Genomic DNA, 23,721 nt, shown 5'->3' on the forward strand with positions numbered 1-23,721 from the left:
CCAGGCTACTCTGTCCACGGGATTTTCCAGGCAAGAATACTGGAGTGGGTTGCCATTTCCTTCTCCAGAGGATCTTCCCAACCCAGGGATCGAACCTGGGTCTCCAGCATTGTAGGCAGACGCTTTACCGTCTGAGCCACATGTGAGATGACTGCAATTGTGCAGTAGTTTGAACATTCTTTGGCATTGCCTTTCTTTGGAACTGGAATGAAAACTGACCTTTTCCAGTCCTGTGGCTGCTGCTGAGTTTTCCAAATGTGCTCGCATAATGACTAAAGCAATTTCAAAGCATCATCTTTTAGGATTTGAAATAGTTCAACTGGAATTCCATCACCTCCACTAGTTTTGTTCATAGTGATGCTTCCTAAGGCCCACCTGACTTCACATTCCAGGATGTCAGGCCCTAGGTGAGCGTGGGTGATCACACCATCGTGATTATCTGGGTCATGAAGATCTTTTTTATATAGTTCTGTGTACTGTTACCACCTCTTCTTAATATCATCTGCTTCTGTGAGGTTCATACCATTTCTGTCCTTTATTGTGCCCATATTTGCATGAAATGTTCCCCTGGTATCTCTAATGTTCTTGAAGTCATCTCTAGTCTTTCCCATTCTACTGTTTTCCTCTATTTCTTTGCACTGATCACTGAGGAAGGCTTTCTTATCTCTCCCTGCTATTCTCTGGAATTCTGCATTCAAATGGGTATATCTTTCCTTTTCTCCTTTGGTTTTCACTTCTCTTCTTTGTTCAGCTATTTGTAAGCCCTCATCAGACAACCATTTTGCCTTTTTGCATTTCTTTTTCTTAGAGATGGTCTTGATCATTGCCTCCTGTATGTACAAACCTCCATCAATAGTTCTTCAGGCACTCTGTCTATCAAATCTAATCCCTTAAATCTACTTGTCACTTCCACTGTATCACTGTAAGGGATTTGATTTAGATCATACCTGAATGGCCTAGTGGTTTTCCATATTTTCTTAAGTCTGAATTTTGCAATAAGGAATTCATGATCTGAGCCACAGTCAGCTCCCGGTCTTGTTTTTGCTGACTGTATAGAGCTTCTTCATCTTTGGCTGCAAAGAATATAATCAATCTGATTTCGGTACTGACCATCTGGTGATATCCATGTGTAAAGTCTTCTTTTGTGTTGTTGGAAGAGGGTGTTCGCTATGACCAGTCTGTTCTCTTGGCAAAACTCTATTAGTCTTTTACCTGCTTCATTTTGTACTCCAAGGCCAAATTTGCTTGTTACTCCAGGTATCTCTTGACTTCCTCCTTTTGCATTTCAGTCCCCTATAATGAAAAGGGCATCTTTTGAAGGTGTTAGTTCTAGAAGGTCTTATAGGTCTTCACAGAACCATTCCACTTCAGATTCCTCAGCATTAGTGGTTAGGGCACAGACTTGGATTACTGTAATAGTGAATGGTTTGCCTTGGAAATGAACAGAGATCATCTGTTCTTTCCAAGGCAAATCGAACTCAGATCAAGAATATAAAGGCATAAGCCTCTGGAGAAACCACACCCATCAGGAAAGAAACTCCAAAAGCAAGAAGAACTCCACTGGAAACCTGCAGAAAGGAGACAACAAACAGTAAGCTGGAAAAAAAAGAGATGACAAAGAAATATGATGACATGAAGTAGCAAGACAGAAACATCCAAGAACAACTAAATGAAGAGATAAGCAATCTATCTGAAAAATAATTCACAGTAATGAAAGTGAAGGTGGTCCAAGATCTTGGAAACAGAATGAAGGCAACGATCAAGAAGATACAAGGAAATTTTAACCTAAAGACTGAACAGAAATAACTAAGACAATAACCTAATTGAAAATATGCTAGAAGGAATCAATTGCGGAATAACTAAGGCAGAAGAACAGATGAGTAACCCAGAAGACAGAATACTGGAAATCTCTGGCACAAAACAGAATCCAGAAAGGAGAATGAAAAGAACACACTCTCAAGAGACCTCTGAAACCACATTACGTGTACCAAAATTCAAATTAAATAGGCCCCAACAGAAGAAGAAAAAGAGAAAGGACCTGAGAAAACATCTGAAGATACAGTCAAAAAATTCCCTGACATGGGAAAGGAAACAGTGACCCAAGTCCAGGAAATGTAAAGAATCCCATACAGCAAAATCCAAGAAACAACACAAGACACATATTAGTTAAACTAACAAAAATTAAATACAAAGCAAAAAATGGTAAAAGCAACAAATACCATACAAGGGAATCCCCATAAGGTTATCAGCTGATTTTTCAGGAGAAATTCCGCAGGCAACAAGAGACTGACAGGATATATCTAAAGTGATGAAAGGAAAAAATCTACAATGAAGAATACTCTACCCAGCAACAGTCTCATTCACATTTGATAAATCAAAAGCTTTATAGATAAGCAAAAGCTAAGAGAATAAAGCCTGACCAAACCAGCTTTACAACAACTGCTAGAGGAACTTCTCTAGGCAAGAAACATAAGAGAACAAATGAGGAAGGGAAGGAAAAAGACTTACAAAAACAAATTCAAAACAAGGAAATGGCAGGAGAAATATACATATCAAAAATTAACTTAAAGGTAAATGGATTAAATGCCCCAACCAAAAGACACAGCTGAATGGACACCAAAACAAAATCTGTATATAACCTGTCTAAAAGAGACACACTTCAGACCTATAGACACACAAATGGAAAAATGAGGGAATGGCAAAAGGTAATCCGTGCAAATGGAAATCAAAATAAAACTGGAGTAGGAATAATCATATCAGACAAAACAGACTATGAAATGAAGACTGTTTACATGAGATAAGGAAGGACAGTACATAATGATCAAGGGATCAATCCAGGAAGAAGATATAACAACTGTAAATATTTATGCATCTAACACCTTAATACATAAGGCAAATGCTAATACCCATAAAAGGGGAAATAACAGTAACACAATAATAGTGGGGGACTTTAATATCCCAGTGATACTAATGAACAGATCATCTAGACTGAAAATTAATATGGAAACAAAAAGCTTTAAATGGCATATGAGACCAGATAGTTTTAACTGATACTTATAAGATATTCCATCCAAAAGCAGCAGAATATACTTTCTTCTCAAGTGCACATGGAACATTCTCCAGGATAGACCACAGCTTGGGTCACAAATCAAGCCTTGGTAAAATTAAGAAAACTGAAATCATATCAAGCATCCTTTCCAACCTCAATGCTATGAAATTAGAAATCAATAACAATACACAAACACATGGATGCTAAACAATGTGCTACTGCACAACCAATGGATCACAGAAGAAATAAAAGATGAAATTAAAAAAAAAAACCCAGAAACAAATGACAACAAAAGCATGAATAGTCAAAATCCATGGGATGCAACAAAAGCAGTTCTAAGAAGGAACTTTACAGCAATACAATCTCACCTAAAGGAACAAGAAAAAAATCTCAAACAACCTAAACTTATACTTGAAGCTACTAGAGAAAGAACAGACAAAACCCACAGTTAGTAGAAAGAAATCATAAAGATCAGAACAAAAATTACTGAAATAGAAACAAAGGAAAAAATAGCAAAGATCAATGAAATAAAAAGCCAGGATCTTTGAGAAGATAGATAAAACTGATAAACCTTCATTGAGACTCATCAAGAAAAAAAGTGAGAGGACTCAAATCAGTAAAATCAGAAATGAGAAATGAAGTTACAGCTGACACTGCAGAAATACAAAGAATACTACAACAACTGTGAACGAATAAAATGGACAACATGAAAGAAATGGGCAGATTTTTAAAAAGGTACAACCATCCAAGACTGAGTCAGGAAGAAATAGAATTATAAACAGAAGATTCACAAGTAATGAAATTGAAACTGTGATTAAAAATCTTCCAACAAATAAAAGCCCAGGACCAGATGGTTTCACAGTGAATTCTACACAACATTTAGAAAAGAGTAAACACTTATTCATCTCAAATTTTCTGAAAAAAATTGAAGAGGAAGGAACACTCCCAACCTTATTCTACAAGACCACCATCACCCTGATAAAAGAAAAACATATTAATAGAATTACAAAAGAAAATTACAGGTCAATATCACTGATGAATACAGACACAAAAATCCTCAACAAAATACTAGCAAACAGTATCCAACAATACATTAAAAGCAACATACGCCATGATCAAGTAGGATTTATCCCAGGGATGTAAGAATTCTTCAATACACACAAATCAACCAGGGGGATATACTACATCAACAAATTGAGGAATAAAAACCCTAGGATCATCTGAATAGATGAAGAAAAAACTTTTGACAAAATTCAACATTCACTTATGACAAAAACTCTCCAGAAAGTGTGCACAGAGGGAATCTACCTCAACATTATATAGGTCATGTATGATAAATTCACAGCAAACATCATTCTCAATGGTGAAAAACTAAAATCATTTCTTCTAAGGTAAGGAACAATACAATGATGTTCCCTCTCTACACTATTACTGAAAATAGTGTTGGATGTCCTAGCCACAGCAATCAGAGAAGAAAAAGAAAAAAAAGGAATTCAAATTGGAAAAAAAAGAAGCAAAACTCACTGTTGGCAGATAATATGATACGATACATAGAATATCCTAAAAATACTATTAGAAACCTACAAGAGTTAATCAGTGAACTGGTAAACCTGCAGGATACAAAACTGACACAAAGAAATCTCTTGCACTCCTACACACTAACGATGAAAGATAAGAAAGAGAATTTAAGAAAAGTATCCCATTTACCACTGCAACAAAATGAATATAATACCCAGGAATAAACCTACCTATGGATGCAAAAGGCCTGTACTCAGAAAACTATAAGGTACTGATGTAATAAATCAAAAAGGACACAAGCAAATGGAATAACATATGATGGTCTTTGAACGGAAGTATCAATATTGTGAAAATGACTATACTATCCAAAGCAATCTACAGTCTCAATGCAATCTCTAACAAATTACCAAAGACATTTTTCACAAAATTAAAATGAAAACTTTTACAATTTGTATGGAAACACAACTGACTCCAAATAGCCAAAGCAATCTTGAGAAAGAAAAATGCAGCTGGAAAAATCAGGCTCTCTGACTGCAGTCTATACTGCAAAGCTACAGTCATCAAGACAATACAATACTGGCACAAAAACAGAAATACAGATCAATGAAACAGGATAGAAAGCCTAAAGGCAAACCCTCACAGCTACAGTCACCAAATCTATGACAAAGGAGGCAAGAATATACAATGGAGAAAAGACAATCTCTTTCATAAGTGGTACTGGGAAAACTGGACAGCTACATATAAAAGAATGAAATTACAATACTCCCTAACACCACACATAAAAATAAACTAAAAATGGATCAAAGACCTAAATGTGAGATTGAACACTATAAAACTCTTAAGAGGAAAACACAGGTAAAATACTCCTTCACATAAACTGCAGCAGGGGCTTTTTTGATCCACCTCCAAGAGAAATGAAAATCAAAACAAAAATAAACAAGTGGGATCTAATTAAACTCCAAAGCTTTTATACAGTAAAGGAAACCATAAAACAAAGCGGACCCTCAGAATGGAAGAAAATATTTGCAAACAAAGCAACTGACAAAAGGGTTAATCTTCAAAATACACAAACTTCTCATGTAGCACAATATCAAAAAAATAACCTCAATGAGTAAATAAGTGAAAGATCCAAATAGATATTTCTCCAGAGACATACAGATGGTCAAAAAGCACATGAAAAGATGCTCAACATCACTCATTATTCAGTTCAGTTCAGTCCAGTCGCTCAGTCGTGTCCGACTCTTTACGACCCATGAATCGCAGCACGCCAGGCCTCCCTGTCCATCACCATCTCCCGGAGTTCACTCAGACTCACGTCCATCGAGTCCGTGATGCCATCCAGCCATCTCATCCTCTGTCGTCCTCTTCTCCTCCTGCCCCCAATCCCTCCCAGCATCAGAGTCTTTTCCAATGAGTCAACTCTTCACATGAGGTGGCCAAAGTACTGGAGTTTCAGCTTTAGCATCATTCCTTCCAAAGAACACCCAGGGCTGATCTCCTTCAGAATGGACTGGTTGGATCTCCTTGCAGTCCAAGGGACCCTCAAGAGTCTTCTCCAACACCACAGTTCAAAAGCATCAATTCTTTGGCGCTCAGCCTTCTTCACAGTCCAACTCTCACATCCATACATGACCAGTGGAAAAACTACAGCCTTAACTAGACGGACCTTAGTTGACAAAGTAATGTCTCTACTCTTGAATATACTATCTAGGTTGGTCATAACTTTTCATCCAAGGAGTAAGCGTCTTTTAATTTCATGGCTGCAGTCACCATCTGCAGTGATTTTGGAGCCCCCCAAAATAAAGTCTGACACTGTTTCCACTGTTTCCCCATCTATTTCCCATGAAGTGATGGGACCAGATGCCATGATCTTCGTTTTCTGAATGTTGAGCTTTAAGCCAATTTTTTCACTCTCCACTTTCACTTTCATCAAGAGGCTTTTTAGCTCCTCTTCACTTTCTGCCATAAGGGTGGTGTCATCTGCATATCTGAGGTTATTGATATTTCTCCCGGCAATCTTGATTCCAGCTTGTGTTTTTTCCAGTCCAGCATTTCTCATGATGTACTCTGCATAGAAGTTAAATAAGCAGGGTGACAATATACAGCCTTGACGTACTCCTTTTCCTATTTGGAACCAGTCTGTTGTTCCATGTCCAGTTCTAACTGTTGCTTCCTGACCTGCATACAGATTTCTCAAGAGGCAGGTTAGGGGGTCTGGTATTCCCATCTCCTTCAGAATTTTCCACAGTTTATTGTGATCCACACAGTCAAAGGCTTTGGCATAGTCAATAAAGCAGAAATAGATGTTTTTCTGGAACTCTCTTGATTTTTCAATGATCCAGCAGATGTTGGCAATTTGACCTCTGGTTCCTCTGCCTTTTCTAAAACCAGCTTGAACATCAGGGAGTTCACGGTTCACGTATTGCTGAAGTCTGGCTTGGAGAATTTTGAGCATTACTTTACTAGCATGTGAGATGAGTGCAATTGTGCAGTAGTTTGAGCATTCTTTGGCATTGTCCTTCTTTGGAATTGGAATGAAAACTGCCCTTTTCCAGTCCTGTGGCCACTGCTGAGTTTTCCAAACTTGCTGGCATATTGAGTGCAGCACTTTCACAGCATAATCTTTCAGGATTTAAAACAGCTCAACTGGAATTCCATCACCTCCACTAGTTGAATGGTTTTATGAAGACCTACAAGATCTTTTAGAACTAACAACCAAAAAAGATGTCCTTTTCATTATAGGGGACTGCAATGCAAAAGTAGGAAGTCAAGAAACACCTGGAGTAACAGGCAAATTTGGCCTTGGAATGCGGAATGAAGCAGGGCAAAGACTAATAGAGTTTTGCCAAGAAAATGCACTGGTCATAGCAAACACCCTCTTCCAACAACACAAGAGAAGACTCTACACATGGACATCACCAGATGGTCAACACCGAAATCAGATTGATTATATTCTTTGCAGCCAAAGATGGAGAAGCTCTATACAGTCAACAAAAACAAGACCAGGAGCTGACTGTGGCTCAGATCATGAACTCCTTATTGACAAATTCAGACTTAAATTGAAGCAAGTAGGGAAAACTGCTTGACCATTCAGGTATGACCTAAATCAAATCCCTTATGATTATACAGTGGAAGTGAGAAATATATTTAAGGGCCTAGATCTGATAGACAGAGTGCCTGATGAACTATGGAATGAGGTTTGTGACATTGTACAGGAGACAGGGATCAAGACCATCCCCATGGAAAAGAAATGCAAAAAAGCAAAATGGCTGTCTGGGGAGGCCTTACAAATAGCTGTGAAAAGAAGAGAGGTGGAAAGCAAAGGAGAAAAGGAAAGATATAAGCATCTGAATGCAGAGTTCCAAAGAATAGCAAGAAGAGATAAGAAAGCCTTCCTCAGCGATCAATGCAAAGAAATAGAGGAAAACAACAGAATGGGAAAGACTAGAGATCTCTTCAAGAAAATTAGAGATACCAAGGGAACATTTCATGCAAAGATGGGCTCGATAAAGGACAGAAATGGTATGTACCTAACAGAAGCAAAAGATATTAAGAACAGGTGGCAAGAATACATGGAAGAACTGTACAAAAAAGATCTTCATGACCCAGATAATGATGATGATGTGATCACTAATCTAGAGCCAGACATCTTGGAATGTGAAGTCAAGTGTGAAGTCTCTCATTATTAGAGAAATGCAAATGCAATCTCCTACCTCACACCAGTCAATGGTCAGCATCAAAAAATCTACCAACAAAAAATGCTGGAGTGGGGATAAAAGGGAACCTCCTACAGTGTTGGTGGGAATGTAAATTGATAGTCACTATGGAAAACAGTATGGAGGTTCCCTTAAAAAAATAAAAAACAGAACTACCATATGACACAGCAATCCCTCTCCTGGACATATATCATGTGAAAACCATAATTAAAAAGCACACAGGTACCCCAATATTCACGTAGCACTATTTACAACATGCAGGACATATAAATAACCTAAATGTCCAATGACAGATGAATTGATAAAGAAGATGTGGTATTTATATGCAATGGATGGAATATTACTCAGCTATAAAAAGGAATGAAATAGTGCCATTTGCAGAAATGCAGACAGACCCAGAGACCATCATAGGTGAAATAAGTCAAAAGAGAAAAATATCACTTATAAGTGGAATCTCCTGGAGAAGGAAATGGCAACCCACTTCGGAATTCTTGCCTAGAGAATTCCGTGGACAGAGGAGCCTGGCAGACTACAGTCCATGGCGTCACAAGGAGCTGGACATGACTGTGCAACTATCACTCATATTTGGGATCTATAAAGATGATACAGATGAGCTTATTTGCAAAGTAGAAATAGAGATACAAGTGTAGAGAACAAACAGTGGATATCAAGGGGGAAGGGAGGGTTGGATGAATTGGGAGACTGGGATTGACATATATACACTTACATGTGTAAGAACAGATAACTAAGGAGAACCTATCGTATAGCACAGGGAACTCGACTCAATCCTCTGTGGCAACATTTTCTCCCATTTTGTTCTAAATGGGAAGAAAAGCTAAAAAAGAGCAGATATATATACACATATAACTGATACACTGTGCTGTACAGCAAAAAATAACACAACAGTGTAATGCAATTAGACTTTAATAAAAAAAGAAAAAAATCACATCATAAAGCAGTTATATTCTAATAAAAATTCATTAAAAATAATAATAATCAATATGCAATTGAGGCCCATACCCCTTGGCCACAATAAAAGCAATAATAAAATATTTTTAACAACAGAATTCATGAATTTAATATGTAAAAATCAAAAATATCAATTTGAAGTAGCATCTATCATTATCATCTATAATTAAACCCAACAAGTATTTTGTGAACATTTACTATAAATAAGAAAATCTGTTAAACACAGAAGGAAATCAAAACATAAGGGGGTAAAACAGGGATGAATGGGGTATCAGCTTATTAAAAATATAACTTTTATAAACAAAAAAAATCATGAATAAGGTATGGTCCCTGTCTTCTCTCTGAGATAAATATATATCAAATAGCTACAGTAAATTCTTTGGTATGTGCATGCACTCTAAGTCACTTCTGTCATGTTCAACTCTTTGCAACCCTATGCTAGCAGTCCACCAAGTTCCTCTGTCCATGGGATCCTCCAGGCAAGAATACTGGAGTGAATTGCCATGCCCTCTGCCAGGGAATCTTCCATGAAGCGCTTAATATTGACTACATCTGAAGCCCGCTTTTTATATGTCAAAAATTAAGAGGCTGAACATATGCTTCTAAAATTAAAAGTTGAATTGTTATAGACAAAATACAATCAAGTAAATCTGAGTTACATCCTCATTTTTCTCAGAAGACAGAATAATATGAAAATAGCAATAAACTCAGTCCCAGGAGACCTAGATTTCAGTCTTGTTGTTATTACGAAATAGTTGTAAGATCTTAAGCAAGTCATTAACGCCTTTAAACTTTGTCTATCTGTAAAATAAGACAGTTGATTTAAATTACCTTTTAAATTTTTTCTCAAAAGGTTCTATAAGAGAAAGCCAAAAAATGAAGAGGGAAAAACTCTATTTGATGAACAAAAATACAGAGATTTAAAGCAAGAATTTTTACTAACTACATGGTAACAAAGTCTTCTAAGGAAAATTTAGAGTAACTAACCCTATATTAGAATTAGAAAGAAAAGCTGGGTTCTAGTACTACTCACATGACTATAGGTAAATAACTTAACCAATTTCAGTCTTAGTTTCCTGAAAATTAGATATTAACTATAATCAATTGGGACATCTACTTTGCTACCCTCACATGGCTGTGACTGAAAATAAGCTAATACAAAAATGTGCCATGTAAACTTAAAAACTGTACAAATGTTCCCCTTACTAAAATATGACTGAAGATAATTTTGTATGGACAATGAAAACATGCTTACTTTTCCACTTAATTTTCTCTAAGGAAAAATATCAAGAGTAACATTAATTATTGTGTATGTGGCACTTCAATCATCACACACACAAAAATCTGTTGATAAAATCTTCCCAAAACATTCCATCATAAGGACAATTATTTGACATCATCATTATCGTTTACTATGTTCTAGATACTATGATAAAAGATTTTTCTCATTTAATTCTCACAATAACTGTATAAGACAGGAAATACCATTATTTCCTACTACATTTAAACTGGGCTCAGAGAAGTCAGAAAACATTTCCCAAATGACGGAAGGAGTAAGTGGAAATGCCAAAATTCTAACCTCAAGAAGTCAAACTCCAAAGTCCAAGTTCTTCGATATAAACTCTACATACATTCTTAATATCACTCTTATAATATTAATACTTTCAGGTGTCATAGTTTCAACTCTACCACTAGTCTAAACAGAATGACTATACTATCTGCATATGCAAAAACAAAACAAAACAAAACCCTGTAGATCATTTTTTAAAGCTTAATTTCAACTCTGGGATATATTTGGAGCTTTCTGTCATTCTTCCTCCTAAATAAATATGAGAGGGAAATGGTGAGAGCATGATGTGAAAGGGAACAGAGACAGGCTCTCTAAAACCTTTGTGTAAGGTCATTTTTCTCTTACTGCCTTTGATTCTGCTGGTTCAGCCAGCTGAAAGATACTACTTAGAGTAGAATGTTGGGTCTTCAATCAGTGAAGAAACTGCTGACTACATACACATACTCAAAGACAGGATTTATCAATTCTAAGTCTTTCCCATATATGAACTTATTGACTGTCCTCTGAAAACAGGTATTGGTAAAGGCTTTAATCAGTCCTACATGATGGTTCACTGAGAAAACCTATGATCCTCAAACTCTTCAATTTCTAAAAATCAGTATTCCAAAGACACCTTTACAGGACTATAGCTATTATTATATAGCACAGCAGAGACATTTCTGCCCATGATAAAAGGCAATAAAGAAAAGGCTATAATTACTAATAACGTCAGTACAAAATAAAAAGGAACCTATAAGTGGCTCCAGGGACATCTCTCATAAAATACAAAGGAACATGATAAATGGCCAAAATAAAAATACACTGTGTATAAAAAGAAAAAGAACATTCTGTTGAGAAATCACTAAGATGAAAAGATAACAATTTATAATATTACTATGTGTATACTTGGTTAACTGTAATTAATTAAACTTTTCACTGAGTAACACTTAATTGGCACATAAGTATTTTTTAAATACTGTGTGATTATATGGCTTAAGTATTTTATCTCCATCTGCTGGAAAGTAACAGCACTATCCTAAGGTCAATACAAATTTATAAATGGTGGCAAAGTAAAAATTTCTGAAGATATGAAATCACATATTTAATACTTATACATAATTTTAATGAAACTTCACAACCTTATAATATTGTATACATTTTGTAACGGGCTTCCCAGGTGGCACAGTGGTAAAGAACCCACTTGCCAATGCAGGAGGCAAAAGAAAGGTGGGTTTGATCCCTGGGTTGGGAAGATTCCTGGAGGAAATGGCAACCCACTCCAGTATTCTTGCCTGGAAAATTCCATGGACAGAGGAGGCTGCAGGCTATATAAACCATGGGGTCACAAAAGGGTCAGACACAACTGAGCATGCATACATCACACATAGAATGTAACAAACCAAAGCAATATTAAATCTTTACAGAACCACGCTTTGCATTAATCCATTCAAAATATAAACTCAAATATAAAAACATTATCGAGTATAAAAATATTTAATCAATTTGCTACCATATTTGAGGTAAAATAATCTTGCCAAGTACTAATAATTTAAATAAGGTCTTAAAAGACTACAAATATTTTATCATTGCTTTCCTATATGTAAACTGAACCTTTAGTAATAATCCATAGATGTTCATAATAGAAAACTGTACAAATTTCACATCAAAAAATCAATATACATCATTGTTTTACAAATATATAAACAGACACAGATGTTTTCAGACTTGATCAAAATTATAGCATCAGGCAGAAATATTTAAATAAGTAGTAATAAAATTCAGATTTAATACATCTCAAAATCTGATTTGGACTGTTATTCATTTTTGGAATTCATAATACATCTTGCCAATCTACTAGCAGACTCAGGTCATTTTCTTAGGAATACCAAGTAACAAGAAATGTTTATGTGGCTACAAGCAAAATATAAAGATACCTTTAGTGACTGATGACACATTACAGTCTTCTGGTGGAAGACCTGTCCCACCATCCTTCCAGTATGGATTCAATTCTCTTTCTAGCAGTCTGGACTGGAATAAAACATTTTTAGAGGTCACAATTTTAAAATAACCCCACTATAAAATATATTAATAAATTAAAAATCTGAGACTCAGTTAACAATTGCAACCTTAGCAAAATATTTTAAACACTTTTTTTTCCCAATTAACTTATTTATTTTAATTGGAGGCTAATTACTTTACAATATTGTAGTGTTTTTTGCCATACATTGACATGAACCAGCCATGGGTATACACGTGTTCCCCATCCTGAACCCCCCTCCCACCTCCCTCCCCATCCCATCCCTCAGGGTCATCCCAGTGCACTGGCTCTGAGTGCCCTGTCTCATGCATCGAACCTGGACTGGCGATCTGTTTCACATATGGCAATATACATGTTTCAATGCTACTCTCTCAAATCATCCCACCCTCACCTTCTCCCAGAATAATGGAAATAAAAGCAAAAATAAATAAATGGGACCTAATTAAACTTAAAAGCTTTTGCACAACAAAGGAAACTATAAGCAAGGTGAAAAGACAGCCTTCAGAATGAGAGAAAATAATAGTAAATGAAGCAACTGATAAAACACTCTTAAGACACACTTTTTCCAACTTGGAGGAAATAATGTCTAAATTAACATTCACTCAATGTGTTTACTGAATGCCTACCATGAATCAGAACTGTTAGATGCAGAAGATGAAACAGCCCTTACTAGCTTATAAGATAGTGAAGAATACAGATAATATACAAGTAATTGACAAGTGCTTTGAAGACAGAAGTACAGAGTGCTAAAACCATATACAATTCAAATTCCTCTCACGCTGACAAATCAAAGACTTCCTAGAGGAAGTAATATGAGTAGTATTAAACCTAAGGATGAGTAAGAATTAGCCAGTTTCTTTTGTGGGTACCGAGAGCATTAAGGTGTGCCAAGGACAAAAATAAAAGCATGTTCTTAAAACCCTAGAGGAAAGGGAAAACACTGCAGTTTTAGGAAAGAAAGTAATTCAGACTTAAATAAAACTTTAGAAGCATGAATGAGGAGCAACAAGAGATTAGGTTGCACAATAATCAGAGACTAGGTCACAGGAGCCACTTGAAACAGCTATTGGAGCTTTATGCTGGGGCAATGGTGTGTCATAAACACGATCAGCTTTGTATTATACAAAGAGCAAACTGGTTTCAGAGTGGACAAAAGACTGGAGAAGAGTAACATTAGAGGTAGGAAACCAATCAGAAAACTGTGGCAGTAATCAGGAAAGAGAGGATAATAACCTAGTAACAATACGGGAGTCTACCGTGTTCCAAGCACTATGCCAGGCACTGGTGGTGGTGGTGTAGTCGTGAGTCATGCCCAACTCTTGTGACCCCATGACTGTAGCCCGCCAGGCTCCTCTGCCCATGGGATTCTCCAGGAAAAAATACTAGAATGGGTTGTCATTTCCTTCTCCAGGGGATCTTTCTGACCCAGGGATAAAACCCACATCTCCTGCATTGCAGGTAGACTCTTTACCAGTGAGTCATGAGGGATGCTAGGCACTGAGGCTGTAATTAACAAGCCAGGCATAGTTCTTACCATCAAAGAAATTAAGGCCTTGAGAAAGGGGAAAGACAGCAATATTAATATAGATGAGTGCTATAAAATTAAAGGCTACTATAGAAACATATACTAGGGGTACCCAATTTTATTTAGGGTGTCAGAAAATGCTTCTTAGAACTAAAAATTGCAATTACTAGAAATAATAAAGGTAACTGGATAGAAAAGAATGGAAGGAATTAAATGTTAGTTTCTAGTAATATGAACCAACCTTTGAAAACAAAAATGTTTGGTGAAAAAAAAATTTTTAAGCATTTGAAACATATTCATGAGCTGACAAAAAAGTACAGAATCTTCAATGAACAAAAGTTCATTTAAGTTAGGGACTTCTCTGCAGTTCCTTGGTTAAGATACCACATTTCCAGTGCAGAGGAAGCAGGTTCAATCCCTTGTTTGAGAACTAAGATCTCACATGTTGCAAGCCAAAAAATAGAAGAAAATAAAAAACAAACAAAAAATTTTAGTTAAAGGTTAACTTGGAGGGATAAACAAATAGCATGATTTGACTTATTTTTGTTGTTGGAAGAATTATGTTGTTCAGTTCAGTTCAGTCGCTCAGTCGTGTCTGACTCTTTGCGACCCCATGAATCACAGCATGCCAGACCTCCCTGTCCATCACCAACTCCCGGAGTTCACTCAGACTAACATCCATCTAGTCAGTGATGCCATCCAGCCAACTCATCCTCTGTTGTCCCCTTCTCCTCCTGCCCCCAATCCCTCCCAGCATCAGAGCCTTTTCCAATGAGTCAACTCTTCGCATGAGGTGGCCAAAGTACTGGAGTTTCAGCTTTAGCATCATTCCCTTCAAAGAAATCCCAGGGCTGATCTCCTTTAGAATGGACTGGTTGGATCTCCTTGCAGCCCAAAGGACTCTCAAGAGTCTTCTCCAACACCACAGTTCAAAAGCATCAATTCTTCGGTGCTAAGCTTTCTTCACAGTCCAACTCTCACATCCATACATGACCACTGGAAAAACCATAACCTTGACTAGACAGACCTTAGTCGACAAAGTATTGTCTCTGCTTCTGAATATGCTATCTAGGTTGGTCATAACTTTTCTTCCAAGGAGTAAGCGTCTTTTAATTTCATGGCTGCAGTCACCATCTGCAGTGATTTTGGAGCTCAAAAAAATAAAGTCTGACACTGTTTCCACTGTTTCCCCATCTATTTCCCATGAAGTGATGGGACCGGATGCCATGATCTTCGTTTTCTGAATGTTGACTTCTTATAGTGTATACAAAAAGATTCTGTCACCTCCTTTTTTAGTCTACTATAACATGCCATAGTATCTACAATCAAGAAATTCCTTCCAGTGCTCTTAGACACTCGAAGAGATACACATCAGATACTCAACAGATAACAAAGACTAAAATTACATACTGAGATGGACAACTGACAAGTAATAAAAATTATGAGATACTACCTGAAAGTATAGAAAAGACACATGATTGAATATATAAAGAACTACTATCAGTGAGAAAAAGACAACCCCAGAACAAAAATTAACAGAAAACATAAATAGGCAGCTCATACTATGAGAAATCTAAATGACAGAAGAAAGCAATGACGAGATCTCTCCTAGTAATCAGAGGAATGCATACTAATGCACAAAATACAATTTCTTACACATTAATCAGCATGACAAAAATTAAGTATGACAATACAGACACTAAGTATGGTAAAGAAACATACATTTTTCAGGGACAATACACAGATACTACGTCTTTGCATGTGTCTGTAAAGAAAATAGGTGCATACTTCATAACTTAGCAATTTCACTTCTAAATATGTACTATGGAGAAATTTAGCACTGCTTATAATAGTTTGTAAGAGTGAAAAAACAACAAAAGTGGAATGGAAATTTACAAAACAGCAGAGTTAGATTATGAAAGACTATTGAGTGAGTAAAAGAAATGACACAGAAATAAAATATATCAACAGAATCAATCTCTAAAATAAGATGTTGGTCATATTATTTGCAAATAATATTTCTGACAATGGGTTAATATCTAAAATATACAATCAATTCTTACAACTCAATATCAAAAAGTAAACCACTCAATTAAAAAACGGTCAGAAGACCTGAATAGACATTTTTCCAAACGTCTATGTGTGCCAAAACACGCACATGACAAAATGCTCAACATCACTAAACACTGTGGAATTGCAAATCAAAACCACAATGAGATGTCACTTCACACCTGTTAAAATGGCTATCATCAAAAAGACCACAAATACCATGTTGGTGATACAGAGACAAAAGAATCCTAGTACACTATAGGCAAGAATGTAAATTGAGACAGCCACTATGGAATACAGTATGAATGTTCCTCAAAAAAATAAAAACAGAATTGCTATATGATCCAGAAATTCCATTCCTGGGTATACATTCAAAGAAAATGAAAGACTGATTCAAAAAGACATATGTACTCTCTCCAATGTTCATACCAGAATTGTTCACTACAGCCAAAATATTGAAGAAACCTAAGTATCCATCAATAGATGAATGGATAAACAAGTTGTGATACACACACACATACTGGAATATTACTCAACTGTATGAAAAGAATGAAATTCTGCCATTTGCAAAAACATGGATGAACCTACAGGGTATCATGCTTAGTGAAACAAGTCAAGACAGAGAAAGACAAATACTGCAGTAATTACTTATGTGTGAAATAAATGAATAACAGAAACAGACTCACAGAACAAACTAGTGTCATCAGTAAGGAAAGGTAATGTCAAGGGGTTCAACAGAGGTAGGGAATTAAGATGTATAAACTACTATGTACAAAATAAACTACAAGGACATATTGTACAGCACAGGGACTTATAGCCACTATTTTATAAACTATAAAAATACTGAATCACAGTGTTGCACACCTGAAACTAATATTCAATATAAACCACACTTCAATAAAAAACAAAATTAAATTAAAAGCACAATAAAGCTTTTAAGTAACAATTACAAAAATAAAAAAATTAAAATGCTAACCATCATCTGAAGAAAGAAACAAGAGACTAACATGATGGGCCAGGCACAACATACTCAAACTGGTCTGTGGATGTTTGAAAACTGGCTACTCTCACTCATTAGTCTAGATGATTTACTCCTGAACAATAATCTCAATTTTTAACTCAGCAAAAATAAAAAAATTACTACAGGGTTATCAAACATCAGGACTAAGTCCAGGTGTTTACAAGGCAGCAAAATAAATTCATGGGTAAAAGAATATTAAATATTCTTCCCTTTCAAATGTATAAAAGGAATAAAGCAGCACATATAGTTTTCTAAAAAGTTTATAATCTCATAAGGGAAATAAAATAAGACTATTAAATTAGACTATTTTATAGAAAACTACAAGTACTATAAAGTAAAGGAACAAATAAAGTACTATGGAAGCATAAAGGAAGAAGAGATTTATTTCAATCAAGAGAAATAGTAAGAATTTCATCATATATATCACGTTAAGCCCTGAAGGATAAACAAGATGCAGCCATACAGAGATAGAGGGCATGTACTTAGAAAAATCCAGATGAACAAAAATTCCAAGACAGGAATTTGCAGAAAAACACAAAGTAATTAACTATTTTGGGTGAAGTGCAAATCACCCAAAAGAAAAAGGGTCCAATCTGTTTGGACTCCATTTGCAGGCAGCATTTTGAGGTCTTTAAAAAAAATAAATAAATACAAAGGTGCAATAAATATAGCACCTTTCTTTTCAATCTACGCTCTGAGCAAGGTAAGAAACATACACTCACTCTCACTCACTCACTCACACACACACACACACAAAAGAAGAAGAAATAAAAGACAAAAATCACCTTTATTGTTAATGAAGGCTAACGTGGAATTTTTCTTTCGTGGACACCAAATGCATCTGTTAACTGAACCCTGCAATGAGGCAGACTTTCCCAGGTGTAGAATGCGCTGAACTAACCCCCACATCATCTCATTCGCCACACAATCTCTGCAGTCTGTTCCATAAGAAGGAAAGGCAGGGCTAAGCCAAGCATGCCCAGTTTATTCTTTGCAAATTTTCTAATAGAAAATGTACTTCATAGCCTCAAGGACAGAATGAGAAAGGAGAGTAGAGCATGAAACACCACAAGCGGAGCTGCATCTGTGAAAGGAAATATTAGAAATGGCAAAGACACATTCTCATTAACTTGAATCACCGAAGACTTCTAAACAGAGTAATAAGACGATGACAAAAGCTGTACTTTTAAAAAGTTAATCTGACATCAGTTGCAGGCTGCTGGGAAAAAAAAAAAAAAAAGGTTATTGTAACTGCCCAGACAAGAGTAAACCAGGGCCTGAACCACAATAATATTCAACCTCGTATGTTTCTTAGTTTCAGCGGCTCTCCTCAGTCACTACACATACTAACTCAGCTCCAGCAGACAGGACGTAAATGAGGCAGAGAGGAGAAGACATACAACTAAGAACCAGCATTCAAACTAGAGGAGCAGGAACAGGAGTGGAAACGATGATACAGGTGCAAAAGACAAAAACTACATTATCAAATGAGCAGATCAACAGATGCTAACTTACTTGAATCAGAGAAGTTTATATATAAGAGTTTGTAAGAAAAGATTATATTAATTAGAAGGCCTGTAGTTCAGTGCTGCTGCAGCTGCTGCTGCTGCTGCTGCTACTGCTAAGTTGCTTCAGTCATGTCCAACTCTGTGCGACCCCATAGACGGCAGTCCACCAGGCTTCCCCATCCCTGGGATTCTCCAGGCAAGAACACTGGAGTGGGTTGCCATTTCCTTCTCCAAAGCATGAAAGTAAAAAGTGAAAGTGAAGTCACTCAGTCATGTCCAACTCTTAGTGACCCCATGGACTGCAGCCTACCAGGCTCCTCCGTCCATGGACTTTCCAGGCAAGAGTACTGGAGTGGGGTGCCACTGCCTTCTCCGGATTCAGTGCTAGAAAGTTGATAAGCATGACAAAGTACTACAGTTTCTTAGGAAAGGAAAGGTTTTCTGGAATAGTATTTCTAAGAAAATCTAATCACTATTTCAATCTACTTAAAAATACTGAAGAGTTTACTACATTCTATTGATATAGAGAACAGGCTTGAATATGTGCAAAACCTAAGATCCTAAACCAGTGATACCCTAACAGACCAGACTGTTCATGCCTACAAAGAGCAGAGCATGATTTCAGAAGCAAGCATGTAATGGCAATGGGTAAAATCAACTTCCTGACGTCATATAACTCCTCTCTCTTGCTCTACTATCCACTGGGTATCTCCCTATGGTACTTTCCCCTTGAGTCCCAACTTCTTCAGGTATAACTCAGAGACAAAACAGAAATAAAGGTGTTCCAAAAATTCCTGGCCCCAAAGTTGCAAATGGGCAGCTCCTTAATTATAAAGCCAATACAGTTTATCACAACAACTTTTTCCAAATTAAAATGGAACTGAGGGGGAAAAAAAACAAAACAAAAAAATTGATCATAGGACTTCATGATCACTTATTTTCACTTATTTGTGCCTCTATGCGGCATTCAAGGTAAATTCTTTTTTAAAACTTTTTATTTTGTATTAGGGTATAGCCAATTTAAAAACAATGCTGTGACAGTTTCAGGTGAACATCGAAGGGACCCAGCCATACATACACATGTATCCATTCTCGCCCAAACTCCCCTCTCACCCAGGCTATCATACAGCACTGAGCAGAGTTCCATGTGCTATACAGTAGCTCTCAAGATAAATTCTTAAAGACTATTTTCTTGTTCTTGTTAGCTAATACTGTCTTCAGCTGTATTGTCTGTTGTCTGACCATTTACAAGTTTTCTAATTTCAACTCTCATATTTGTCATTTCTACAAGTTTATACTGGCTCTGTCTCAAATCCACGTTATTAACTTTTTATCCCATATTCATATTTCCTATTCCTACTGTTACTATATAAAGCCATCAATATTTCAAAAGATAAAAGGTTTTAGATCAGATATGGGTCTGATTCTGTTGCTGTTTTTTTATTGGTATAGATATTTATTTCTTTTCTAAAAAATCAATGTATTTATTTTAATTGGAGGATAATTACTTTACAATATTGTGATGGCTTCTGTCATACATCAACATGAATCAACCACAGGTATACATGTGTCTCCCCGCAGCCTGAACCCCCCTCCCACCTCCCTCCCTACCCCATCCCTCTGGGTTGTCCCAGAGCACCACTGGCTTTGAGTGTGCTGCTTCGTGCATTGAACTTGCACTGGTCATCTATTTTACATATGGTACTATACATGTTTCAGTGTTGTTCTCTCACATCATCCCACCTCGCCTGCTGGCACTGAGTCCAAAATCTGTGTCTCCTTTGCTGCCCTGCATGGAGGATCATCAGTACTGTCTTCTAAATTCCGCATACATGCATTAATATACAGTATATGTCTTTCTCTTTCTGACTTATTTCACTCTGTGTAACAGGCTCCAGGTTCATCCACCTCATTAGAACTGACTCAGATGTGCTCCTTTTTATAGCTGAGTTCAAAGGTTTGTCTAGTCAAGCCTATGGTTTTTCCAGTGGTCATGTATGGATGTGAGAGTTGGACTGTGAAGAAAGCTGAGAGCCAAAGAATTGATGCTTTTGAACCGTGGTGTTGGAGAAGACTCTTGAGAGTCCCTTGGACTGCAAGGAGATCCAACCAGTCCATTCTGAAGGAGATCAGCCCTGGGCGTTCTTTGGAAGGAATGATGCTAAAGCTGAAACTCCAGTACTTTGGCCACCTCATGTGAAGAGTTGACTCATTGGAAAAGTCTCTGATGCTGGGAGGGATTGGGGACAGGAGAAGGGGTCGTCAAAGGATGAGATGGCTGGATGGCATCACCAACCCAGTGGACGTGAGTTTGAGTGAACTCCGGGAGTTGGTGATGGACAGGGAGGCCTGGTATGCTGCAATTCATGGGGTCGCAAAGAGTCAGACACAACTGAGTGACAGAACTGAACTGAATATTCCACTGTGTATATGTACCACAACTTCCTTATCCATTCATCTGTTGTTTATTGTTTCAAGTGAATCTCATTTACGGACCATCATTACATTGTCACGTATTTTATGATTTTAGCTTAAAAAAAAATGCCTTCAATGCCTTCAAAAAATTATGACCTTCAATGCCATAGAACTTGTTTCTGAGAGACATGTGGCGCCTAAGTTGACAGTGTCATCCCCTAGGAAGGACCGATAGTTACTTTTGCCAATCACTTCAAGGGACTACTAACTCAAGAACACTTTAAATTCTCACTTTAAAGATTTTCAGACCATACATATAAAATGGTTCAAGCCCTAAACCCTTATAAATCAAAGCTGTAAACCAAATTCTATACTCAGCCATATATGCCCTAGATTTATAAATATAACATACATTTATACTTATTTCTGGCAAAAAAAATTTTTTTGAAGAACTTATATCACATTTCATAGTTGTTCCCACTGGTTTTATTAAATACCACAAAAAATAATATCTCACAAGTAAAACTGCATTTATATACATGTGTATCACTTAAAGGCAAATTAGAAAGGTAAAGTATTTTAAATATTCTCTTACCTGTTCAAGTGCCTGGGTTTTCTCTTGCTGTGTTTTCCTTGCAGCTTCCTTTTCAGCTTTGAGTGACCATGATGACACAGTTTTAACAGACATAAAATCAACAGTCATCCATTCATCCCTCTGTTAAGAAAAAGAAGTCACTTCAATCTAAATTGATTGGAACAACACTAAACATTTAGTAATAAATTTTAGAGATCCTGGGGGCATTCAAATCTGGATTAAAGCCACATGGCTATATAATTTCTTAGCAAGTTTCTTAGTCTCTGTAAGCTTTATTCTCTCCCCTGTAAAAATGGGTAAAAACACCTACATTTCAGGAATGCTGTAAGGAGTTAACATGAAATTGACTTAAGGCATCCAGCTCAATGCCTGATACAAAATAGGTACTCAGACATTAGTTCTTCCCACCTTTCTTTCTTCACCACTGCTAACAAAATAAAAATAAGACTCTTCTTTGGCATATGAACTACAACCCCAAACGTGTAAACTATTCAACTAAGAGCACTGCTAATAAAATTTTGGCATGCAGTAAAGGGAAAAACTGTGACTTGAACTCCACTAACTATAGAAAGGTCAGATAGATGTAACAGTACAAAGCTTCAAATACATAAGGGGAGAAGTACCACTTCCCTATCAGCAATCAGAAGCAGAAAACCCTGAGAGACTAGAATAGGGATAAATACTAACTTTCCCACAGGAGAAGAAATGAAGTTCAAAAGCTCAGCAGATTGCATTATTGCTAAATTAGTTGTATAAGTTATATTGTTTACAAAGTCTAATTTTTCTACTGAAGAAATTACACTGATCTTTCACTTTAACATTCACCTACTCTTGTAAGTTTACACTTGTTTAAAATCAGGTGGCTTACCTGAATAATCTGATTATCTTCTTTTTCTAACTTTGCATCTTTAATCTTCCAGGCCTTTTCCTTGCCAGGAGTCTGGGAGGGAACAGCCTCAACCCACTCATCTTCAGAGCTCTAAGAATATTTAGCATATAAGTAAAGTTCTCAAATTCACATACTTTCATATAAAAACTGTGCAGTTGCACCCTTTCATTTTTTTCTCATCCCTAAAATACCAGCCTTATTTGGGTTTCCAGTCTTTGCCCATTATACTTTCCAATCTCTAAATATTCCTCTCGGGGAATTAAATGCATTCTCATGGCTTAAACTACCACCAATTATGCTGACATCTTTCTAATTTATATACCCAAAGTTTCAATGATTTAAACAACTGCCTACAATATTTAAATGCCATGCTGAACTCAATAAGAACAAAAAGTAAACCCAGCATATACTTCTACAATACTTGTGCCTCTTCCGATATATTTGAATTAAGCATCACTACCCACCCACTTCCCCGAGTCAGAAGTTTCAGGATCATCTTGCCCCTGCCATCTAAACCTACTACTGTATTTCCAAAAGACTTCCAAACTATACCATACAGTGAACATCAAATGACTATCATGGGATCCACCTCCATCCCTGGCCAGAGCTGACTGTTTGAGAGGTTGTTACCTAAACCAACTGATTTCGATCTTAGTCACTCTCCAGAAATCTGAAATGGTTTACTCTGTAACTAAGGAGAGCTGGAAAGACACTGGCAGAGACCATTTCTACCATGAGGCATAGAATTCAGCAAAAATTTATCAGTATTAAGAAAAACAGAAACAGAACTAAGAGGGAAAGAAAAGGAAGATAGCAAGAAGACTCATAAAAGCATTTGTGACTCTAAGTCCAGGTATTGCCTAAAACCCAGCTGCACTGC

At 36.7% G+C, this 23,721-nt stretch overlaps 1 protein-coding gene across 1 annotated transcript in view; it reads right to left on the reverse strand.

Annotated features, from left to right (window-relative positions):
• Positions 1–23,721, reverse strand: part of CWF19L2 (CWF19-like 2, cell cycle control (S. pombe)) — a 149,217-nt gene that overhangs the window by 106,796 nt on the left and 18,700 nt on the right. Inside the window, exons 4-6 of the mRNA XM_018059850.1 lie at positions 22,821–22,931; positions 21,953–22,072; positions 12,736–12,829 (exon numbers count right to left, since the gene is read on the reverse strand). Coding sequence (XP_017915339.1) covers positions 12,736–12,829; positions 21,953–22,072; positions 22,821–22,931 — 325 coding nt within the window. The remainder of the gene's footprint in view (positions 1–12,735; positions 12,830–21,952; positions 22,073–22,820; positions 22,932–23,721) is intronic.

This window comes from Capra hircus, chromosome 15 (genome assembly GCF_001704415.2).
Source record: "Capra hircus breed San Clemente chromosome 15, ASM170441v1, whole genome shotgun sequence".
Lineage (NCBI taxonomy): Eukaryota > Metazoa > Chordata > Mammalia > Artiodactyla > Bovidae > Capra > Capra hircus.